The sequence below is a fragment of the Myxocyprinus asiaticus genome, chromosome 14 (assembly GCF_019703515.2).
Source record: "Myxocyprinus asiaticus isolate MX2 ecotype Aquarium Trade chromosome 14, UBuf_Myxa_2, whole genome shotgun sequence".
Classification (NCBI taxonomy): Eukaryota; Metazoa; Chordata; class Actinopteri; order Cypriniformes; family Catostomidae; genus Myxocyprinus; species Myxocyprinus asiaticus.
Window position 1 is genome coordinate 15,836,688 of NC_059357.1, and position 24,392 is coordinate 15,861,079.

The following is a 24,392-nucleotide window of genomic DNA, read 5'->3' on the forward strand; positions in this document are numbered from 1 at the left end:
TAAATCTTGCTGTTGTTTTTAATATTATACATTTTTAAAATATTTAGTGTAAATTTATAACATTATGTTTTGTGTTATATTACCCTGGAATTCGTTTTAAAAACTGAATTACCACAACTGCTGAGAGAGTGACAGTAAATTTGTCATCTTCTCCCATCTGACTGTCTTAATCCACCTCTCCCTATTTTTTTTTCCCTCTTCTGGAATGTCATTCAAATGTAATAGTGTATTTTTTCTTTTGGTATTGGAGCAAATGGTTATGTGAAAATAATGTTTGCTGTGATCTTCCATTCCCCGCTGTCGAAGTTTACCCTGCAAACGTTTACTTCCGTATTCCAAAACCCGGAGTGAGAAAAGGTACATTCTGTGACCATCGAAGAAAAAACAATATCCATTTCAATGCAATTTAATTTTCCTGAGCAGGTTGATACGCGCTTGCTTTTGTGTATCATTTGAAATGCGTACCATCATGATCAATCACTTTTATCAACAGTTGCTCCTCCACAGCCTGATTCCAAATTGGTTCTTTTTGTGTGGTTCTTTGTATGCAGGAGCACTTTGATTTGACATGAGCATAATGTTGCCATATTATTTGAAACTGCTTTAGTAACATCACATTACAGAATTTAAAAATAAAGTATTTAGAGAAGACCAGTGAGATGAATGAAAATTCTCTCATCATTTACTCACCCTAATGGCACCCCAGATATGCATGACTTTGTTTCTTTTGCTGAACACAAATTAAGATGTTTAGAAATATATCTCAGCTCTGTAGGTCCATACAAAACAACTGAATGGTGATTAGACCTTTGTAGCTCCATAAATCACATAAAGGAAAAAGTTTTCCATACAACTCCAGTGGTTAAATCTATATCTTCAGAAGCCATATGATAGATGTGGGTGAGATACAGATCAAAATTCAAAGTCCTCAAAGATCAAAGTGCTTTTTTACACTAAATCTCCACTTGTGGTGCCTGTTTAGTTTCACTTTCACATCTGAAAGTGAAAGTGGAGATTAAAGTAAAAAAAGGACTTAAATTCATATCTGTTTTTCACCCACACCTATCACATCACTTCTGAAGATATGGATTTAACCACTGGTTAACTTAGTTATTTCTGATGCTATTAAAGTCTGATCACCATTCACTTGCATTGTACGGACCTAGAGCTCTTTGTTTGTGTTCTGCTGAAGAAAGTAAGTCATACACATCTGGGATGGCATGAGGGTGAATTAATAATGAGAGAATTTTCATTTTTGGGTGAACTGTCCCTTTAAGTGTAGGATAATGGAGAGGAATAAATGGAGATAACTGTGAAAAGGATTTTGAGAACAGTGTATAGAGAAAAATTTGTGCGTGTCTTCAGTTCCAGCACATTGCATTAGGGTTAGCGCAATGATGATGCAATTAGACCCTTTGCTTCACTTGCGCTTGGGGGGGGGGGTCCAGTGCTGGACCCCCTAGATCCAGCACTGGTACACTACACTGAATTCAGGCATGAAAATGTAATATTTTCCTCAAGGATGAAGATGCTTTGAACGTGAACGGTTATTACCCAATCACATATATAGGTAGATTTTTTTTAACCAGCTTTAAAAAAAAAACCCCAACAACATTACAACAACTGTAATTACATTTTCATGGAAATTCCCTTTTTTGTGCAGATGTTCACATGCAACTAAATAAACCCACTCATTTTATTGTTTTTGTTGGTAAAAATATCACTGAGTTTGAAAATACAAAACTACCACACAATAAGGAATATTCAAAACAGGTTTAAATACTTGCACATCATTTTACAATATTCTGGGGGGAAGAGGAAGGAATGTGGAAAGCTAATGAGGAACGGACAGTAAATGCTGCAACTGCTCCATTCACAGAAGTACTGAATTTTGTGCAGAATAAAAGTTGGCCAGGGGAAAAAAGTATTTATTTAAAAAAGTCTATACAGGCATTTCCGATGCTTCTCCCAGACTGAAAGGTCAAAGGAAGTAGTCAGCCACAGGTTTCTTAGAAAGGAGGCCTCTGGTTTCCTGAGGAGCAGCTTCAAATATTATAAACTCCTTCTGGAGATGCTCATCAAGTTCCAAAATGGCTGCCACATTACCACACCTAAAGAAAAAAAATAATACAAGTGTAAGGAGGACAATTCCTGAGGAGACAAGTCTGCATAATGTACTCCAATCATTCTTATGTACAAAATGTATGGGACTAAAGTATGGCAGGCAAAAGAAACACACCTATAACAGTAGTTGGGAGCAGACCACACCGTCAACACTGTCTCATTGAAATGCCACTTATAGCCCTCCATAACTAATTGATGAGCTCTACAGATCATGCTGATATCATTGGCAGCATTAAACTGAGCTACCACATCACTACCAAACAGATATCCAGCTCCCCTTGGACTCACACCCCACCCTGTGGTGTCTGGAGACAATACAAAAAAGCAAAACGAATATTAGGTTTGCAAATACAGCATATTTTGAAGACCTTTATGTCACTTTATAGTCCAAACATTTGGATTTAAAGAATGGGCATGGAAGGCACTATGTCTCACCCTCTGGGTCAGACCATAAAAGGTCACACATAGGTCCATCGTGAGGAACTTCCTGTTTTCTATCAATGGTTCTGATCTGGTCTAAAGTTTGAATGGATGGAGAAAGGCCACCATGCACACAGAATATCTGGGGGCAAAGAATTGGGGAAAAAGATTAGGTTTACTGTCAATGGACTGTTTATGCCAAGTACAATAGAAAAAAACAAAAATGTATATACTAGTTTGAAAGTACAGAAAGTGGCTACTAAAAATATAAGAGGACACACCTTGCCATCAACAATGGCCGAGAGGGACAGGTAGTCAAAAATTTCTGTGCAGTATCTCCAGACTGTCACAGAGCCATATTTTCTAAGACATTCGTCATAAAAACCATAAACTTGAGTGATCTGCCGTGACTCATGATTCCCTCTGATCAGTGTAATCCGGTCAGGGTATCGAACCTGAAGTCATAAATATAAAGTAATGAGAATAAGTGCTGACTACGAGGTATGGAACAGGCTTAATGCAGCTATTACAAGATTAGCGTTCTCATTAGCTGCGTTTCCACTATCAGGCCAGTGCAATCCAGGGCTATCAACTGGTCAGCAGGGAACAAAAGCCTCAGACCTCGAGATGAAAATCGATCTGCATTCCAACCATCGGGCCAATAGCCATGCAGTGTTGACATAAAACCTGCCCTTATTAATATACTGCCCTGGTGCCAACGCCACACACCATTTCACAAGCAAGAGGGAAACTCAAGCTAAGCTAACCCTCGAAATGAACATGGTGGAGACTGAAGCTGCCATTTGTTTGCTTATTTTGGTGTTTGCTTGTTGGACCATTACTCAGCAAAACTCTACCTTTGACACTGACCCCACCTCAACCCCCAGTTGGCTTTATTTGGCACAAGGGTAGTCGGGGGGCCAAAGGTGCTTGGCCGTTGGCCCTGAGGAGCCATGATGAAGCCCCGGAAGTGACAGTGGGAACACAGCTGGCTCTGGCAAGCACTCATTTGGCCCGATAGTGGAAACACGGCTATTGACTTCATATTTGGGGTGTTTAAAATTGTCTGGTTTTAAATATCTGTGCAAGCTTTGCAAGTCAAAGTGCACCTTCAATGCTAGCAGCAATAGAAACGTCTCCACACTGTAAAACCCTCGGTCCACAAAGTCTCCCATGAAGAGGTAGTTTGTCTCTGGAACTTCACCCCCCACCTGCAGACACAGAAGATGATGATCAGAATCAAAGGATAGTACAATGATATGGATTTTAAAATGTTACAATCTATTTAGGTCCATACATGTGCCCGGTGTACAAATGTCAATGTAAAAAAGTGTATCTATGGTAAATCATGTCTGCATTTCCAATTCAGTAGTACCTGATGGTACCTACCCTGAATAGCTCCTTTAGATCATAAAACTGCCCATGTATATCACCACAGACCTGAAAATGAAGAAAACAAAAGAAATGGGTTTCACAATGACATAATGCTTAGACATGGCAAAAAAAAACTTTATAAAAATACTCACCGTAACTGGGGAATCGACCCTCTGGACATTACTCTCTTCTACCAGGATCTCCCTATCATGTCAGACAGACAAAGACATCCACAATTCATTTTTAAAATCAACATTGACTCATTTAAATGTGGGTTGTGCATAGCTTTTCTGTAAAAATGTGCAAAACGAATAAAGCATGCATGGGATGAGATAACTGGTTTCTACCAAGTGTCAGGTGTTATCGGTAGTATTACCTTGCTTTGGCACATAGCGCCTTGACTTCATTTTCCTTGATAAGATCACAGCGTCTGAGTTGCTCGATCTGTCTGTCCAAGTCAATGACATCCCCCATGTTGACACACATGCATATACTCTCAAAGAAACACTCCTCAATGTGAGGCTGATTATAAAAAAAACTCTCTCACTCCCTCTCGAGCCCTCTGATAGTCTCACAGAGACCATACACAAGACTATAAAGTTGTGCACATCCTTACACACACCGAGATGATCCTGAGATGTTCAGAGATGAGAAAAGACTGCAAAATGAAGAGAAAAATAAACATCAAACAATCATGCTTGAAAAATAACTTTAAAAAAAGTGGTCCTAAATAATGCAAATAGAGCACTTTTTCAAAATGGTTTAGTGTTATGTTGAGCATTATATATATATATATATATATATATATATATATATATATATATATATATATATATATATATATACACACACACACACACACATTATGCTTAACGTACGACGAATTTAACCTAGAATCTACAATTGCTGGGTTTTAAACACGTCATCGTTTTGCGAATAAACCTTTTCCATCACCTTAATGCGCATTTTACCTAATGCGAAACTCTAGAAAATCCACCTCCTCCTAGCACATTCAATTTTAAGCTGAATTTAGAAAGTTTATTAGCATATTAAGCATTTCCATTCAGGATTTTTTATGCAAATTTTCAAAATGGCATAAAAATAGTTGGATGGAAACCTGTAACATATTAGGCTTGCTAACGAGGTCACATAAGGCGGGTTTCCATCCAACTACTTTTATGCGCATTTTGAAATTCGCTTAAAATTTCATGCTCTAGGTGGAGGTGGAGTTTCTAGAGTTTCGCATTAAGGTGATGGAAATGGTTTATTCGCAAAATGATGACGTGCTTTGACCATTCGTGCATGTGTTATGAGTGTGCGATAGCTTGGTGTGACTAGCCCACCGAAAGGTCCGACTTGGCACAGAATTCCTTGAACATAGCTCTTGTGATTCGGAAGTGTTTGACCCACAGCAGGTCGATAAAGTGGGTCCTCACAATCCGCCAGAACAGTTTTGAAAGCGAGCGCTCCCAGGTATTTGGAGACTGGCGGTGTGTGGGCATCGCAGCTATTTCATCCCACATTATATCAGATATTACACTTATTCTGCGGTGTCTCGTGGATGCACTTAATAAAATGAGATACTTGCTCTAATCTTGAAAATAAAACTGTCCCCAAAGCAGGGAGAGGTCATTCAGCTGCTCCATCAGGACGAGGCGGCTCCCTCATGATAATGCGCATTATGCAGAGGATGGAAAAGCGCAACAATTAGTATTTTCTTAAATCGAATATTTAGAAATGCGCTTAAAAAAAATGCAAAACATTTTGGATGGAAACCCAGCAATATTACCTTCTGTACATTTTAAATACATTAAAGCAATTTAAAATGATCTTTAATGCAACTACAGCACGAACAATTCAGCTTTCACTTGATCTACAAACGAAATTAATTGCAAAAATTAGCACCAAAAAAAAAAAAAAAAAAAAAGTGTACAGCCAACGCGGTTAGCGCGAATGCTAGTTAAACAACGCAGTGTTTGCTTGAGTTTTCTAATGAGAGTACGTCTAAAATCAAGATTGCATTTTACATGTTGAAATGTATTTGTAAACGCATTTAAAATACCTTGGGCTTTGGATGAGAATATTTTAAGCATCAGTTTCTTTTGCACATTTTAATTTGAAAAAGTGGCGTTTGTGAGAGTGAACGCACATCAAAAGCCCATAACAAATGTTATGATCTGTCTTCAAAATAAAGGTTTTGATCACCTGTTCTACACAATGACACATTTATTGTCTTTATTAATGAGAGCAAAAAGGATTTCATTCGAAATAAAAAAAATTAAAAAAAATTCACAGGAAGAACTTTGATCTGTTAGGATATATTAAGAATATTAAACTATAGTGTAAGTGTCATTAATGAACAACATATATTTTTGGCAGTGGCAAACGTATGCTTCACGGTTTATATAATTGGGATATTTGAAATTTGTGTTGACAAATTTATATATATATATATATATATATATATATATATATATATATATATATATATATATATATATATATATATATATATTATTTGTAAGGTCATTAAATGTTAGGGGAGTTGTTTTTTTTTAAAAATTATTATTATTATTATATATTTATTTATTTTTTACATGTACGTTTAGTTAATTTAATTTACGGTTTATTTTTGTGTCAATCCTCCACCAAAATGAATGTTATTATTTTGAAATCTAATGTCGTTTGAAAACGCGATTTTCCTGTTTCTGAATGTATGACGACACGAGCTGTGATTGGCGCAGCCGGCGCGGTGAAAGACATCCGTGATATTTGGCGCCATTTGTCGAAAACAATTCAACCACACTGTCTAAATGCTACATTATTATATAATATGGGCTCTAACTGGTAGCTTCAAAAGCACTATTGATTTTCATACATTGTCACGAAAGACGGGTTTGTTAATGTTTAATAACACTTGTTATGTTTATTTTTAGCCAGTTTTTGGCATTTGTGTCGTTGTTTGGGAAATGTGTAGCTAGAAAGGCTTTGTTTTTACTGAAATTCATTGTTGTATTCAGATAGCTTTTTATGCCTTTTCCAACTGTAATTTTGGAGTATGTATCAACGTATCCCTAAAGGAAGGAAAAGAACCGGTGAGTGTCTGCATGTTTGTGCTTTATCGAAATAAACATAATTGACAGGTTAACTTTCTAATGTCTAGTAGTTCGGGTACAGTAGTATAACTGATTGACAGATTATGTGTTTTTATAGAGTTTATTCATACTGTAAATGGAATTTAGCCTTATTCAAACTCATGCTGTAAAACGTAAAAATTGTCATCTTGAAGAAATGTTTATGTATCTGTTTTTATATTGTTTAAAATATTTTTGTTTTGAACTGCTGAATGCATACAGGTTTTTAGTTTGGAGGTAAATCAACAATGGCTGGGGCTGTTGCTATGGCAGCTGTCATGGAGGATTTTGAGGGTCAGGTATGTGTTATTATGATCTTGTTCTGTATGACTTTCTTCTGTTGAATAAAAAAAGATGTTAAGCAGAATGTTAAAGAGATTGATTAACATTATCTCAATATTTACTCATGCTATCCCAGATGTGTATGCCTTTCTTCTGCAGAACACAAAGATTTTTAGTAGAATAATTCAGCTCTATAGGTCCATACAATGCAAGTGAATTGTGACAAGAACTCCAAAAGCTCCACAAAGTTGATACAGTCAGCATAAAAGTAATCCATAAGACTCCAGTGGTTTAATCAATGTCTTCTGAAGTGATCCAGATGGTTTTGGGTGAGAAAAGACCAAATATACCCTACTGGTCAAAAGTTTTGAAACACTTGACTGAAATGTTTCTTATGATCTTAAAAATCTTGAAAAGGTGTATGCTTAAATGTTTGAAATTGGTTTTGTAGACAAAAATATAATTGTGCCACCATATTAATTTATTTCATTATAAAACTAAAATTTTTGAAATTGATGACTTGGACCAAATAATAAAGAAAAGCAGCCAATAAGTGCCCAACATAGATGGGAACTCCTTCAATACTGTTTAAAAAGCATCCCAGGGTGATACCTCAAGAAGTTGGTTCAGAAAATGTCAAGAGTACATGTCTGCAAATTCTAGGCACAGGGTGACTACTTTGAAGATGCTAAAATATAACAGTTTTGATTTATTTTGGATTTTGTTTAGTCACAACATAATTCCTATAGTTCCATTTATGTTATTCCATAGTTTTGATGACTTTACTATTGTTCTAAAATGTGAAGAAATAAAAATTATATAAAGAATGAGGGTTTCAAAAATTTTGACTGGTAGTGTAACTATATAAATAAATATAAAAAAACATTTCTCCGTACATCTTGACAGCAGTCTCCTTGGCGATCATGATTTCAAGCTTGATTAGACTTCCTACCACTTGACGCATGCCCAGAGCACTAGATGGCGCTATAGGAAGTGTAATCAAGCTTGAAATCCCGATCACTGAGGAGACTGCAGATATGAAGATGCACACGAAAAAGGAGTTTTACGTTGGTCTGTTTTCACCCAAAACCCACTGGATCGCTTTAGAATACATTGATTAAACCAGCATTTTATGCTGACTTTATCTCCTTTTTGGAGTTCTGGTCACCATTCATTTGCTTTGTATGGACCAACATAGCTGATATATTCTTCTAAAAAGCAGAAGAAAGTCATACACATCTGGGATGGCATGAGGGTTAGTAAATGATGACACTGATTTCATTTTAGAGTGAATATTCCCTTAAAGAAATAGTTCACACAAAAATGAGAATTTGCTGATAATTTACTCACCCTCAGGCCATCCAAGAGATATCTGAGTTTTTCTTCATCAAAACAGAATTTAAGATTTTTAGGATTTCATTTCAGGCCTCCTTTAAACAATGCAAGTGAATGTACTCCATTTTTTTGATGGTCCAAAATGCATATTTAGGGTGCATCAAAATAATCCACACGACTCCAGTCGACAAATAAAGTTCTTCTGAACCCAAATGATTGATTATTTTTAGAAACAAAACAATACTTATATACTTTTTAACTACAAATGTTCAAAAAAATGGAGGACATTCACTTGCATTGTTTAAAGGAGGAGGCCTGAAATGAAATCCTAAAAATCTTAAACTCTGTTTTGATGAAGAAAGAAACTGGATGGCCTGAGGGTGAGTAATTTATCAGCAAATTTTCATTTTTGGGTGAACTATACCTTTAGCCTTAAATTTCTGTGCCTCTAGCCTTGCAAGAAATTGAGGAAGGATGCAGATCCACCACCTGTCAGGACTATTACTAATTACTTTATGCCTAAGCAAGTGGAAAAACCATTCTCCCCACCACGGTCAAACAACATTATGGACTACTTTAAGAGGGCCTTGCCTGCACAAGAAATAAAAAGCTCTCCAGTAACTAAAGAGAACTCCCCACAATCTTCAGAGCAAGTTAGAAGCCCTGAAATTCTAAGCAAATCTGTAAGGGCACAGGGTCAGAAGCGGATAAGAAAGCCCAAGGAAAACAAGAAGTACAAACAGGAGGATGCACAAGAGGCCACAGATGATGTTGTCTTGATCGAGAGCCCCAGTGAATCAGCTGTGAAGGAAAGAGCCATCTCCTCTACCAGTGGTAGTGATACTTCTGACCTTCTGACTCAAACTAGTCATGATGTCTCTTCAGATAAGGAATCTGGTGGGAGGAAAAAAGCCACAGAGCCTGATCCAAATGCCATGAAGGTTAAGAATTCTGTGGAAAGTTCTGCACCAAATGATCCTGTGGAGGACAAGAGTAAGAGCAAGAAATCTGCTGTTAGGAGAAATAGAAAAGCAAAAGGTAGTTGTGAAGAGACTAGGTGGTGTGCCAGTGATGCTCAAAAGTCTGAGCAGCCAATTTGTGAAACTAAAATAGAGAGCAGTGCAGATAAGTCACCCACGCAGAGTAGCAGCACCATCAAAATATCATTTGAAGACTTCCTGCAGAATCATAGCCAAGATCAAGATTTAGGTAATGCCATTCCCAAGTCTGACAGCATTGTTCCTGACACTGTAAGTGAAGGCAACACCTGTAATGATCAGAGAGACTCTGCTATTGGTCTTGTGCAGGTGTCGCCCCGAACTCTCACGATCCAAGCAGAGGTGCATCCCATTTCTCCTGATCATGAGTCAGTCAAGGATTCCAAAGAGTTGAAAGTTGCATCTATTTTTAGTAGAAATAGAAAAAGTAAAATAAAAGAGGACAAGACTTTGTCTGTTCCTACACCAGAAGTTAAACCAGACATATTCCCTGACCACAAAAGGAAATCTAATGTTGTTCTTCTGGAGGAAGATTTGGAACTTGATGTGGTGGAGTCCAGCCCCATGCCTAAAAGCATAGAGGCAGAAAGAAAGCAGTTTATGAATGCCTTCAAGCAGCCTAGCCTTGATGGATTGAAAAGCAAAACCAACAAGGGTCAGAGCAAGCAGAACCAGGTTGAAGAGCAAGTTCCTGAGGCAGTAGACAAGGAAGATGTTGAACAATCTATGGAAAACAAACCAGAAGTGACCAGCTCTGAGCAGAATAAAGAACAGAAAAGCAGTACTGGTGGGGGGGAAAAGCAAGTTAGGAAGCCTGGGAAGAAGGGAAAAGCAAAGACAGCCGAAGATGCACTAGTTCCAACTCAGAAACCCGAGGAACTTCCTACGGAAATGGGGGTTGACAAAAAAAGTAGCCCAGCTGATGATGATGACGACAGCAAACAGACTGTAAGAGAGCTGAGGAGGTCAACCCGAGAGCTTTCACGTAGACAGTCAGCCACTGTGCTTGAAACAGATGCCACGTCACAGAAGAAAGGGAAGCAAGAGAACAAGGTAAAAGATGATGTGACCCAAAACACACCCTCCTTGGCCTCCACCCCAAAGGTTCACAGGCCGAAAAGGGGCATTTATAGAGCTGAAATGGTCTGCCCACCAGACACGAAAGGCAGCCCTATCAGGTAAAATCAACTTTTTTTAACGTTCCATAATCTTTTAATCATTTTCTTGTGTTTTATTATCTTTTAATCCACTTATTATCTACCAGGATGCGAATTACCAGAGTACTTCCATCATCTGCCACAAAAGCTGGAGATTTTGAAATATCAAGTCCTCTTGCCACAAAGGTAACTAACACTTCTGAATGTTTTCGTGGCGATGAGAATCATTTCTTATGTAATTTGCAGATATTACTGGTTTATGATAACACACAAAAATCTCTTTGTTAGGAATTAAATGCATGTAAAAAAAGAAAACAAGCTAGAAAGCTGGTGCAGAAAGCCAAAGCTCTTCAGCAAAGTAAAAAGGACACTACTAAGGTGAAGGAAACTCCACGACGCTCTTCAAGAAGCAAAGAATCCATCATTAATTACTGTGAGGATGAGGTATGATAGTGAATGCGTTTTGCTAAGTACACTGTAAATTTTACATTTTTCAAGAACTGCTGCTAATAATTGCTGAAGTTATTTTCTCATTTGTGTATATTTCTTGTTGATCCTTCCCTTTAGGAATTAGTAGTGTTTTTGGATCAGAGTAAAAGCACTCCAGTCACTTCACAGGAAAGTGGCAAAAAACAGAAAAGGCTTCGCAGTTTAAATGAGGTTTTGGGGAAAGTTACAGCTCAAAACAAAGAATCCAAGACACCTGCAGGTAAATTACTCCTCTAAAATAAAAAAAATATGAAAAATGAAAGCTGACGTGTATACATTTTTCGGCGTTAAAATACTTTCTCCTGTCCCAGCTTAATATGCAGAGACAACTTTAAGAAAGCCATTCGTAGGTTCATTTTCTCGAAAACTGTAAATACTGCCTCTGTGGCACTTTAAAAGATTCCCCTGTATATTTTCAGTGGCCCGTTGAGCCCTACACAAAAACATTGACTCGACCAATGCTGTGAGTTGGGGGCGGGACTATCGGATTGTTCGATCAACGGTAGTCTCGCGCAACCAGATCTTTTTTTATTATTATTATTATTATTATTATTATTATTATTATACCCTTTTCTCCCCAATTTGGCATGCCCTATTCCCACTGCTTACTTGGTCCTCGTGGTGGTGTGGTTACTCACCTCATTTCGGGTGGTGGAGTACAAGTCTCAGTTGCCTCCACTTCTGAGACCATCAATCCACGCATCTTATCACGTGGCTCGCTGTGCATGACACCGGAGACTCACAGCATGTGGAGGCTCATGCTATTATCCACGATCCATGCACAACTTACCACGCGCCCCATTGAGCGAGAACCACTAATCATGACCACAAGGAGGTTACCCCATATGACTCTACCCTCCCTAGCAACCGGGCCAATTTGGTTGCTTAGGAGACCTGGCTGGAGTCACTCAGCACACCCTGGATTTGAACTCACGACTCCAGGGGTGGTAGTCAGCGTCAATACTCGCTGAGCTACCCAGGCCCCTCGCAACCAGATCTTTTGACTAAAACGGCAAAGGTCTGAGATACACTATATTGCCAAAAGTATTCACTCATCTGCCTTTAGACGCATATGAACTTAAGTGACATCCCATTCTTAATCCATGGGGTTTAATATGATGTCGGCCCACCCTTTGCAGCTATAACAGCTTCAGCTCTTCTGGGAAGGCTTTCCACAAGGTTTAGGAGTGTGTTTATGGGAATTTTTGACCATTCTTTCAGAAGCACATTTGTGAGGTCAGACACTGATGTTGGATGAGAAGGCCTGGCTCGCAGTCTTCATTCTAATTCATCCCAAAGGTGCTCTATCGGGTTGAGGTCAGGTCTCTGTGCAGGCCAGTCAAGTTCTTCCACACCAAACTCTCTCATCCATGTCTTTATGGACCTTGCTTTGTGCACTGGTGCGCAGTCATGTTGGAACAGGAAGGGGCCATCCCCAAACTGTTCCCACAAAGTTGGGAGCATGGAATTGTCCAAAATCTCTTGGTATGCTGAAGCATTCAGAGTTCCTTTCACTGGAACTAAGCCCAGCTCCTGAAAAAACAACCCCACACCATAATCCCCCCTCCACCAAACTTCACAGTTGGCACAATGCAGTCAGACAAGTACCGTTCTCCTGGCAACCGCCAAACCCAGACTCGCCCATCAGATTGCCAGATGGAGAAGCGTGATTCGTCACTCCAGAGAACGCGTCTCCACTGCTCTAGAGTCCAGTGGCGGCGTGCTTTACACCACTGCATCCGACGCTTTGCATTGCACTTGGTGATGTATGGCTTGGATGCAGCTGCTCGGCCATGGAAACCCATTCCATGAAGCTCTCTACGCACTGTTCTTGAGCTAATCTGAAGGCCACATGACTGTAGCGATTGACTCTGCAGAAAGTTGACGACCTCTGTGCACTATGCGCCTCAGCATCCTCTGACCCTGCTCTGTCATTTTATGTGACCTACCACTTCGTGGCTGAGTTGCTGTCATTCCCGATCGCTTCCACTTTGTTATAATACCACTGACAGTTGACTGTGGAATATTTAGTAGCGAGGAAATTTCATGACTGGACTTGTTGCACAGGTGGCATCCTATCACAGTACCACGCTGGAATTCACTGAGCTCCTGAGAGCGGCCCATTCTTTCACAAATGTTTGTAGAAGCAGTCTGCATGCCTAGGTGCTTCATTTTATACACCTGTGGCCATGGAAGTGATTGGAACACCTGAATTCAATTATTTGGATGGGTGAGCGAATACTTTTGGCAATATAGTGTAAATAGTAGCTTCAAATGGCCAAGAACCACCCAGTTAGACAGGAAACGCCCTCTAAATTTTTGAGGACTAACCTGGCAAACTCAAACAAATCCGGTGATTATTTCGTCCTCAAAAGCGCTCATTGTATCAACCGGGATCCTTGTGAACACGATTCTGTTTCCAGGTGGACTGATGAAAAGTCCTGTGTGCTTCTACTCATGGAAGTTCCATCAAACCAGCCAATAAGATTTGCGCTGAGTGGTGCAAGAAAGCTTTTTGCAATTTTGTGTGGTATGTGCATCAGAAAACAATGTTTGTTTTTAATTTTTTAAATTTTTTTTTTTTATTCCATATGGTGTTGCTAGTGAGAAATTATACATTTCAGCTTGAAGAAAATGAATTCAACATCTGCTTTTTCCCCTTTTTTTGGAAGGTTTGAAAAAAAAAAATTAGATTTCTATTTACTTTTTCAGCTTCTAAACTGGCTCCTCTATTTGTTGAGAAAAAAGCACAGAGACCATCAGGTGTCATCTCCATCTTTGACGACAGCAGGTTTTCCACTATTAATTTCAAAATAATTGAACAAACATGATCTCTTTAATTCTCTGATTTTCACTATGTATTGTAAAAATTCTAACAAATGCCTTGACCTCAAACTGTCCCTTTTTAGTCAAGAGGCATCAGAGAACTCTCAAAGTGATGAACAGTTCAGAGCAAAGAGAGAGTTTCTAAAGAGTGGCCTTCCAGAGACATTTAAAAAACAGATCGCAAAGACAGCGGCTAGCCGAGAGGCTTACAGTCAAGCTTGTGCTTCATTCCAGACAGTGGTGCATATCCAACAAAGGGCTTCAGGTAAGTTAGCATATCATTCGTTTTCTTTTTGGAGGACCATGTTTATGTGTCCTTGGGGGAATGAGTGTGCTAATTTCTCTCCTTTTCTTTGTCAGATTGTTCAATCTGGAAGCTCCAGTGGCCTTTAAATCCCTTCCTAATTTGTGTAAAGGAGTCCTATAATTTACCATCTGTACCACTGATGATTTTGGAGAGGTCTTTGGGTTTTACTACAGTTCCTACTAAGAGAACATTTTCCCAGCGGGTTGGTAGTTTTTATTTATTTATTTTGTTGACATTTAGTAAACATAAAGAGAGCGTTCACCCAAAAATGAAACTTCTGTCATTATATAGTCTCCCTCATGTTGTTTGAAACCTGTATGCTTTTCTTTCTTCCACTGAACACAAAAGGAGATCTCTGGCAAAATGTTACCCTCAGTCACCATTTACTTTCATTGCATCTTTTTTCCATTAAAGGAAAGTGAATGGTGACTGATGCTAACATCTCCTTTTGACAGAGGTTTCATTTTTGGGTGAACTGAGTCTGTGTTTTTAAAGGTGAGTTTTTCATTGATTTATTATGTGTGAGTGACAGTGATATAAAATTCTCCATCCATTTTACATAAGAAAGGTAACTTTTCTTTTACGTCAAGGTTTCTTGCTGTCGGAAAGAGATTTCTGAGCCTGTCAGACAGCATCTTTTGGAGGAGATCAGAAGCTCAAATCCATCTTTCCCTCACCAAAGATTCTTCACACTTTTCGTTAAGAGACACGAAGACTACATCCTTCAGGCCTCTGCCTCAGGTGACTATAAAATACAATGAATTACATCATTGAACATTTGTTCACAGCCTCAAGAGATGAACATACTGTAAGTCAAAAGGATTTTCTTTTTTTTTGTTGTTGTGTTTTTAAAAAAATTTTTTTTTTTTTTTTACTGTATTTATTGTGTTCTACATAGAACCTGAAGGTGAGTCTAAAACATTCTGCCCTGCTGGATCATCAGAGTCAGGCATCGGAAGGAAACGGAAGCGTGTGGATGAAGGGGAAGGAACCGGCAAAGTGGGGAAAAAAACAAAGTCCAGTCACATAGAAGGGGAGGTCATATTGATTGAAGGAAGTCCACCATCAGGGAAGTCAGGGGGTCTGGTAGCACAGGGTGTCACTGAAATTAAGCCTTTTGGCCGAAGTCGAAGAGGTCGATCAAAGAGACAAAAGCAGAAAGAAGAGCCCAAACCTGCAGAGGTGACCTCACCTGTGGGGAACCAGAGTGATTCTCCCATTACATTGGTTTCCCCTGTCCCAGGAGCTACAGGCACAGAAGGTGAGAAATGAAATGAAACAATGTTAAGAGGCAGTTTTATTTACAATAGTTAATCTATGTAAAGTGTGAATAGTTGTCTTCCTATCAAAGACAACTTTAATGGAAGGGCTTGCATGTGTTTCTTAAATTTACTTAACTGTTTGATGGTTTTAATATTGTTGTTTATTCTCTCTCTTGTAGATGGAGTGAAAGAGGATGTGCTTTGGTCAGAGAAATATCAGCCACAGCACTCCGATGATTTAATTGGAAATTTGGAATCTGTTCGGAGGCTACACAGGTCTTCCCTTTTAATTGAATTTCATTATTAACCTGGAAAGTGTAATCCAAGATTTTGAATCATTAGGCCTGTCGCGATTATTAAATAATCATCTGATCGCGGTTATTTGATCTAACCTCCGTTATTTGAGATAACCGCGATTTATTGTGCACTTTAAATTTCAATCACATTTTACCGTCCAAATAAGGGAATGAATGGCGTGTTTGTGTCTCATTTAATTGTACGTCTCCGCGCCATGAAGAGTTTGTGAAGATTAACTGCTGCTGAATCAGGATTGAAGTGCTGTGATTCATGTTTTTAAAGCCTTAAAAAATCATGTAAAAGTTAAATATCAATACATTTCTTCTTAAGGTTTATGAAGCACACATACACCTCTGACAAAAGTTTGATATTTGTATGACAGTTAATCGTCATAATTACGAAAGCCCTAAAACAAACAATTAATCATCATAACTATTTGTTTGACAATTAATTGTCAGCCAAATTTCATAATCGTGACAGCCCTAGGAATCATCCTATTTCCTAACTGACATGTGTCAATTGATAATGTTTGATTACTTTTAGCTGGCTGAAAGAGTGGAAACTCAGAGCTGATCGGGAGGAGAAAAGGAAACAGCAGGAAAAGAAGCAAGAGGAGAGTAATGGTATTTAAAACTTGCACACAGAGGCTCAAGTACACAGTACCTGCTGTTCTGTCTGGCATATTCACAACTCTTAAGTCCTAATTGTCTTATCTGTATATCTATGCAGACTCTTGGCTCATAGGTGATGGTGGTGTGGGACTGGAGGAGATGGAAGATCTTCTGTGTAACACACTGCTTATCACTGGACCTACTGGGGTGGGCAAAACTGCTGCAGTGTATGCCTGTGCTCAGGAACTGGGCTTCAAGGTCTGGTTCATTTGTCAATTCAGATCCATATTTTAGCATGTTTATAAAATGTACACTGTATGTCTTGTATGTACTCGTCTTGTTATCTCTGAAATAAGGGGTTGCCTCTTGAAATTCTCATTTTGAACACTGTCTGGTGTTCTTTAGAAAGAGAAATTTTGCAACCCAGCCTGTTGGTTTTCTCCCTCAAGGTATTTGAAGTGAACTCTTCTTCACAAAGAAGTGGTCGTCAGATCTTATCCCAGCTGAAAGAAGCCACTCAATCCCACCAAGTGGACATTCAGGGTGTTAATGCCCACAAACCGTCCTACTTCAGCAATTATAGCAGCACCAATTCCAATACTAGGCCTGGCACCTCTCCCAGTATGTGCACATCCCACTGTTAATTCTTTTAAAAACAATTTCCTCTATCATGATTTCTCATTACATATTCCTCTTATCACAGGAAAGGTGAACTCTCCCAGAAAGCCGCCTCAGTCTCCTCGAAGTGCTCCGTCTAGGCGAGGAGGCTTGGCTCCTACATCTCTGACCAGTTTCTTCAAAGCAGGTGGAAGGGCTACAGTCAAAGAAGCAAGCAATCAAGAAAAGAAAGCACAGCCTGGTAACAATGAAAAACCACTGATCTTAGTGAATCATCACCAAACATGAATATTGAAGTTATTTTTAAGTTTAACCTGCAGACAGCCTTATTTTGGAAATTGTTAAAAGGTTAATGTGGCCGAGCTTCCTCAATTTTTGTTGCTTGCTTTCTTTTTTGAAAGCTTGTCCAAAGAAGTCTGCTAAAGCAAAGGAGACTGACAGCAAAAGCAAAGAGTGTCCCTGTGAAACACCAGCAGGGATCTCTACTGAAGATCAGGGCAAGAGAACCGCAACATCCCTCATCTTATTCGAGGAGGTGGACGTCATATTTGATGATGACACTGGGTTCCTGGCTGCAGTAAAAACCTTCATGACCACAACCAAGAGACCAGTGATTCTTACAACTAGTGGTAAGTGGAATTAGAAAGTCCATAAATGTGAGTTTGTAATGAATGAATTGGTCATCATAGGACCTTTTTCTTGCAGATCCTACCTTCATTGCTACATTTGACGGGTACTTTGAGGAAATCCATTTTAAAGCTCCTTCAGTGGTAAGGACACTTAATTGTTTTCTTTTTCCTTTTGCAAAGACCATGTATCCACTATGTTGTTATGTGCTTCCTAGCTGTGGTAGTCAAAGCTTTGGGATCTTTCAGGCAGATGTGTCCAGTTACCTACAGCTACTGTGTCTGGCTGAAAACATGAGGACAGACGTTAAAGATGTGTCCTCACTGCTGGAATGGAACAGATGTGATATTCGTCAGAGCCTCCTGCACCTGCAGTTCTGGGCCTGCAGTGGTGGTGGACAGCAGGTGCAAAGGCCTCTACATTCCTCAGGTAACATATTTTACCGATTCAGAAAAGAGATGCTAAAAGCTGTATGCCATCATATGTAAATATGTGTAATGAGAAACACTTCGTTTTACCCCATAGAGCTCAAAAGTGAGGTTAAATTCGTCAAAGCTGAGTATAGTTTACCACCCTGCCACACTGCTTGCACAGAGAGTTTGCTGGGGATCCTGAATGTGCAAACAGAAAACATTGCTGATTCTCTACTGAAGGTGAGTGGTTTTTCATCCCTAAAAAATAGCAAAAATGTCAGAGCATTTTCAGACCTGTAGCTTGTTTGATTTGTTCTGAAACAAGGGCTAAAGTTGTTACATTGTTGCATTTTCTTGGTTTGGTTTGCTTTCACAAGACAACATTTCAAAACGACCAAAACTGTTTCAATAAAACTCGCGTGTGAGCAAACTGTCCCCTTATTGGTCGCAATATTTGCACGCTGTTCCAAGGTTAACATATCCATTGATATACTGATTAAAATTAAATACCTGTAAAGATTTGTCAACCGTTACAAATTTTCGAGTATTGTTTGTCACGCTTATGCAAAATGTCACCGCATGATACAGACTGCGTGTTCCAGGCAGAGGTTGCGCTGCAGAAACACATTATCCGGCACGTGGATGATACGAGCTGTAAAATTTATGTCATTTTTATTCGTCATTAGTTGTTTTTTCATTATTTCTGCATTGTAAAGTGCCTGTTCTCACGGTCACTTCTGACTCTCTCTCTCACACACACACACACACACACAGCAGAGTGAAGCCACATAATGTTTATATAACATATCTTTTTATCTGACAGAGAGAAGTGATCACATGGAATTATAAAACAACTCCTATATTAAATGAGCAATGATGTCTAATATAGTTGCCAAAAGTCTATATCCACATTTTGATTATGAATTACAGTGACGTGCTGGCCCACAGATGTCTTCTCTAAAGACCAATCAGGTATGATCATGGTTTTTATAGGGATATTGTTTGGTTCATTGGTCCGTTGGGTCCGATTGCATTCTCACCACAACCGAACTGCTCCAGGGTTCGTTTACAGTCGGGCCTGTTGTTTTGGAGTGGATCCGAATGCGATTGCCGTGTTCATATATATACCTAAATGAACCGAACTAAGGGAGAAAATGCACCAGTTTCTGAAACAAATTCTCCAAATGAGCCAGGTGTGAAAATGCCATTAGAGTTTCCACGGAATTATCATGGAATTTTAAATGCGTTATTTGTCCAGGTCTGGAGTAGTGAGGTAAATTCTTAAAAGTTGTGAAAATGTACTTATATAGTGAATAGAAATTCTTCTATTTTTGCTCTACTCTAAAATACATCATCAGCTAGATTTTGCTCTGTGAGTGTTTGTGTAAAAACAGCTAGGATGATGACATCAGTCTTTCCATTGAGAGTAATGGCCTTAAAATCTCAGGAAATTTTTTTATCTTATTGGAGGCATTTGTACATTAAAAGGTAATATAATTTCATTTCAAGCATTTCAAATGATTCCCATTTCTTAGCATGAGTCTTCAGTACTAGAGAGCATGAGGTGCTGGGATCTTCTCTCAGAGGTCCAGAGAAGGGGAGTAGATCTTCTCTACTCCAATATGGAGAGTCTACTCCCTCTGCCCACTCAACTGTTATCGCTGTCAACCCTCAAATCACAAGCACCACCAAACCCTCCACCCCAACCTGAGCAAGTATCTCAGGCTGTAAGTTTAAAAGTTTTGAACGAGACCTCTGATGATGGAAGTCCTCTTAAAGTGTCTTCCATAATGAGGGGGAAGAAGAAGCTCATCATGGCCAATAAAAATGTTTTCCAGTCTGACTCCGAGTCAGAGGATGAGTTCCTCTCACTGCCCAAGCCCGACAATGCTCCTGTTCAAAGAACTAATGCAGAACTAGCAGATCAGCCTGTGAAGGAGTCTGATGTATCTCAAGCTGCACCCCTAAAACTGAGGTGCGCTGTGTTAACTGAAGCCGATAAAAAGAAGAGTGTGCCAGTGTTGCAGTGCTTGAGCAGTTTAGCAGAGTATATGGACCATATTTCCTTCCTGGACTCATCAATGCACTACCAGCCCTCACAGACTGAGGGTTCCTGCAGACCACACGACTTTGTCTGGACTGGTGCAGAAGTCAAGAGTGGGATGACCGATGAACTTCGGTTACAGTGGGACAGCCAGGTAAATGGGGTCAGTGCAGAGGAAATCCACTCTGCACTGGGGCATTTAAGTTTTAGGAAGTGCAGGGCAGCAATCACTGAGGCCTGGGGAAAAGCTCAGGAACTGGAGGAGGACATACGAAGAAAGGCAGAGGAGGAACTCACCCTCCCCGTGGCTCCACACAGACAAGGTTTCAGTCTCACTCAAGCTATGCCCTGTGAATCAAGGTGAGAATTCAGCTTTTATGGAGCTTATTGTTTTCATAGAAAACTGTAATAAATATAATCCAGTCTTACTTGGATATGCATTACATTGACTTCATAATATCCTGTAAGACCGTTGATGCAAGGCATATTATAAGGTGAGAAGGTATTATCGTGTTTTACAGGGTGATGGAGAGGAGAAGCGAGGTGATTAAGTCAGTGCTTTCCAGCAGGTTGGCTGGAACTCTGGGAAACCGGGCAGCAGTGGCTCTGGACTACCTCCCCTCTCTACGTAACATCTGTAGGTCAGAGAGACTGAAGGAGCAGGGAAAGATAAAACGCAGGTGAGTATCAGCTATCCAAAGTACAGATTTATTAACATATTAAGTGCTTATTAGAATGTTATGTTAATGCTCATACATTTTCTGTGACATTAATGAATGCAGAATGATACATTTAAACTATTTACATTTCATTTTTTAAATTAGGTTTATTACTGCTTTATTATGGCAGATATCCGTTTCTCAATAGGAATCTCATTCCTGATTTGTCCACTAGGTGGGGCGCTAACTAGAAGTCAGGAATTTGTTCAGAATTTTTATGCTACATGCATCTGTAAATTACAGCGAAAAACCATGTATCAATTTGGGAATATTATTTTATTGAACACACCTCAGTTTAAGGTTTTTCCCAGCAGTTTTTTGGCATTAGGGAACTTGCTAATATTCATAACTTAAGAACAAGCCAAACCTGCATATAAAATCAAAAGGCATTTAAAGGGATAGTTCACCCAACAATTTAAATTCTCTCATCATTTACTCACCCTCATGCCATCCCAGATGTGTATGACTTTCTTTCTTTTTAAATATTTCAGCTCTGTAGGTCCATACAATGCAAGTGAATGGTGACCAGAACTCCAAAAGCTCCAAAGAGGAGATAAAGTCAGCATAAAAGTAATCCTTAAGACTCCAGTGGTTTAATCAATCTCTTTTGAAGTGGTCCAGTTGGTTTTGGGTGAGAACAGACCAAAATGTAACTCCTTTGTTTTTTTTTACTGTACATCTTGAAAGCTGTCTCCTTGGTGATCATGATTTCAAGCTCGATTACACTTCCTATAGTGCCATCTAGCGCTCTGCGCATGTGTCATGTACTAAGAAGTGTAATCGAGCTTGAAATCATAATCATGCCTAGGGACAGCAATGACAAGATGTACAGTAAAAAAAAAAAAAAGGAGCTATATTTTGGTCTGTTTTTGCCCAAAACCAACTGGATCGCTTCTGAAGAGATAGATTAAACCACTGGAGTCGTGTGGATTACTTTTATGTTGACTTCATCTGCTTTTTGAATTCACTTGCATTGTATGGACCAACAGAGCTAATATATTCTTCTAAAAATCTTTGTGTTCTGCAGAAGAACGAAAGTCATACACATCTGGGATGGCATTAGGGTGAGTAAATGATGAGAGAATTTTCATCTTTGGGTGAACTATTCCTTTAAACCTATTTACCTATAATTTTTTTAATTAGAATTATTACTGCTTTATTGTGGCAGAGGTCTGTTTCTCAATAGGAATCTCATTCCAGATTTGTCCACTAGGTGGGGCGCTAACGAGAAGTCAGGAATTCATATTCAGATTTTTTTTATGCTACATGATTCTATAAATTACAGAAAAAGACCATGTGTCAATTTGGGAATATTATTTTATTTAAAAAAATACACACCTCCGTTTGTTTTTTTTTCCCAGCTATTTTTGGCATCAGGGAATTTGCTAATTTTCATAACCCGTAAAGAACAAGCCACACCTGCATCTAAAATGAATAGGCATAAAGCTGGTTTCTCACCACTGAAATAAATACATTTTCATTTTAAAAACTGACCATTGTCACCCTACCGTATACCTTCATTATACAAAGTATATTCACTTTTGAATTCAATACAACAGTTTTTGGTGTACATAAAGCACTATAACAAACCTAAATTTTTCATTTATAACATTAACTGCTTATACAAATAGGTGTGCATCCATCAACCTATGACACAAGGCAACGTGCTTATAAACTCAAGTATCTGTTTTGTTGCTTGTTAAAACAGATGTTTAAGTCAATGAATCATGCTTATATGTTTCCTATCTTTACAAAAGTAACATGAAATGGTCACTAGCCAGGGGCACTCCTTTGACCACCCTGATTCAGTTTTTTTTTAGACCTGCAAAGTTTCAGTTTCAATTTTCAATCTGTGAATTTAAACTTGCTTATATTTATCACAGTGGTTAAAACTACACTATGTCTCATAACCACTGGGGACCTGCACCCTAACACCTCTTAGACAACACACCCATGTTTATGAACAGAGGCCCCCGCTCTAGAAATATCTATAGTCTACCCTTTGTTAGACTCTGTACAAGTGAGTTCACTTCCAGTTATTCAGATGCCACACAGATGTTGAATAGTGAAAAGGGATACACCCTTTGCACAGTGGGTGGATTTCAATAGTTATTACTCACAGCATTTACAGCATGCAAAAGAGTTCAAACAAAACTGTCAACACCACTATGTGGTTCATAAAGTTTAAACCACTTTATTGATGGCTCATGATGCTAACCACAGCTTTGTTTTCCCAACGTGCATCTCTAAAATTAGCCAAAAGTATGTGTTCTTATGCCATGCAATAAATAAAATGCAGGATGTTTAATGCTGAATCTGTTTTCATCCTGATGCTTATTATTTGATGAGCTTTCAAGAAAGTGTGAATTTTAAACTTGGTTGTGGTGCACACACAGCATGATAAACAAAATGCAATGGAGGAACAGGATGTGCGTTTTGCAAAGCTTAAATAGAGCATGAGGTCATAAATGACTAAGTGGTGTTTTGTTCCTATTATAAATATTCTTATCCACACATATGTCTGTTATACTCTTTCAAAGCAGCATTTAGCCAGCATTTGTGCTGTGGACATGTCAATGCTCACCATTCTGCCATGTTATCACACTGACTTGACTTGTAGTGCTAAAAACCTACTTAATGATAATTTTATGTTAAATGTGGAACTTCAGTGTCCTGTTTTTTCCTTTTCAGATTCCTGCACTATTTGGATGGCATACACTTCACTCTCCCCAAAAGCACAGTGGAGTTTCTAGCTTCAGAGTTCCCATAAATAACATCTTTAGGCAGCCACTTAAGTGCTGCTGGTAAATATGCATTTGTACAGTAATATATATATATATATATATATACTCGGATAAGGAGTGTGGTTTATGTTGTCTTGTGTACAGGACTTATTTGTATTGATGTTTTAAATTAGCGTTTGCGCATTATGAAGATCAGTATGTATCAGTATTTTCTAAATGTTTTATCAAGTAATAAATTTGGATTTGCTATTTGCAAGCAAACAAGTTTTTTTTTCTTCATTAGAATTGTATGTAAATTACAAGAACTCTGTAAATGTGATGGTGCTATAAGAACTTGTGTACAAATATGATTTTACCTGGTTGCCCGGTTTATTTAATCATTTATGTGGTCAAGGCATGGAACTCGGGCGTTAGATGTTTTTTTTATTTTTCATGAAACATACGTCATGAATGTCCTGTGTTCACTTCCACAGTGAAACGATCTAGAAGTTTTAATCCACTTGAATCCAAGACAACAAATGTATACCTGTTGTTTTTTTATTGTTATTTAAAAAAAAATTACCAGTAAAAAGCCAATGATTGTTGATCTTGATGTGATTTATGAAAGTTGA

General features: G+C 38.7%; 2 protein-coding genes across 4 annotated transcripts; one reads left to right on the forward strand and one right to left on the reverse strand.

Moving 5' to 3' along the window:
- Positions 1–1,691: 1,691 nt before the first annotated feature.
- On the reverse strand, positions 1,692–6,078 carry LOC127451455 (serine/threonine-protein phosphatase 4 catalytic subunit B-like). Of its 2 annotated transcripts, XM_051716183.1 has the most exons (9): positions 5,981–6,078; positions 4,295–4,576; positions 4,071–4,122; positions 3,934–3,984; positions 3,654–3,755; positions 2,826–2,999; positions 2,560–2,686; positions 2,240–2,429; positions 1,692–2,111 (listed from the first exon to the last, which is right to left on the reverse strand). In XM_051716183.1, exons 2-9 carry the CDS (start codon positions 4,402–4,404, stop codon positions 1,982–1,984), a joined length of 936 nt encoding a protein of 311 aa, XP_051572143.1. In that variant the 5' UTR covers positions 4,405–4,576; positions 5,981–6,078; the 3' UTR covers positions 1,692–1,981. The 2 variants fall into 2 exon arrangements, with proteins under 2 accessions (XP_051572143.1, XP_051572144.1); XM_051716184.1 differs by lacking the exon at positions 2,826–2,999.
- Positions 6,079–6,690: 612 nt separating this feature from the next.
- Positions 6,691–24,351, forward strand: atad5a (ATPase family AAA domain containing 5a). Of its 2 annotated transcripts, XM_051716192.1 has the most exons (24): positions 6,779–6,813; positions 6,939–7,013; positions 7,275–7,351; positions 9,122–10,845; positions 10,932–11,010; positions 11,113–11,268; positions 11,392–11,533; positions 14,026–14,104; positions 14,223–14,404; positions 14,500–14,648; positions 15,037–15,187; positions 15,345–15,707; positions 15,888–15,984; positions 16,549–16,628; positions 16,735–16,874; positions 17,066–17,237; positions 17,320–17,475; positions 17,636–17,863; positions 17,940–18,004; positions 18,110–18,290; positions 18,387–18,514; positions 19,810–20,678; positions 20,840–20,998; positions 23,729–24,351. In XM_051716192.1, the coding sequence occupies exons 3-24, from the start codon at positions 7,301–7,303 to the stop codon at positions 23,805–23,807; spliced, it is 5,430 nt and encodes a 1,809-aa protein (XP_051572152.1). In that variant the 5' UTR covers positions 6,779–6,813; positions 6,939–7,013; positions 7,275–7,300; the 3' UTR covers positions 23,808–24,351. The 2 variants fall into 2 exon arrangements, with proteins under 2 accessions (XP_051572151.1, XP_051572152.1); XM_051716191.1 differs by having other exon boundaries at positions 6,691–7,013.
- The last annotated feature ends 41 nt before the right edge of the window (positions 24,352–24,392 follow it).

What these genes read in the sequence shown, in the direction of transcription:
- LOC127451455 (XM_051716183.1), bottom strand. Translation starts at nt 4,404, where the DNA reads ATGTGTGTCAACATGGGGGATGTCATTGACTTGGACAGACAGATCGAG. An exon ending in ATCTAAAGGAGCTATTCAGG is followed by an intron (nt 3,756 to 3,933) that starts GTAGGTACCATC and finishes CTGTGTCTGCAG; the next exon opens with GTGGGGGGTGAAGTTCCAGA. An exon ending in TATTGCTGCTAGCATTGAAG is followed by an intron (nt 3,000 to 3,653) that starts GTGCACTTTGAC and finishes TTATGACTTCAG; the next exon opens with GTTCGATACCCTGACCGGAT.
- atad5a (XM_051716191.1), top strand. Translation starts at nt 7,301, where the DNA reads ATGGCTGGGGCTGTTGCTATGGCAGCTGTCATGGAGGATTTTGAGGGT. An exon ending in TCTGTTCGGAGGCTACACAG is followed by an intron (nt 15,985 to 16,548) that starts GTCTTCCCTTTT and finishes GATTACTTTTAG; the next exon opens with CTGGCTGAAAGAGTGGAAAC. An exon ending in GCTATGCCCTGTGAATCAAG is followed by an intron (nt 20,679 to 20,839) that starts GTGAGAATTCAG and finishes CGTGTTTTACAG; the next exon opens with GGTGATGGAGAGGAGAAGCG.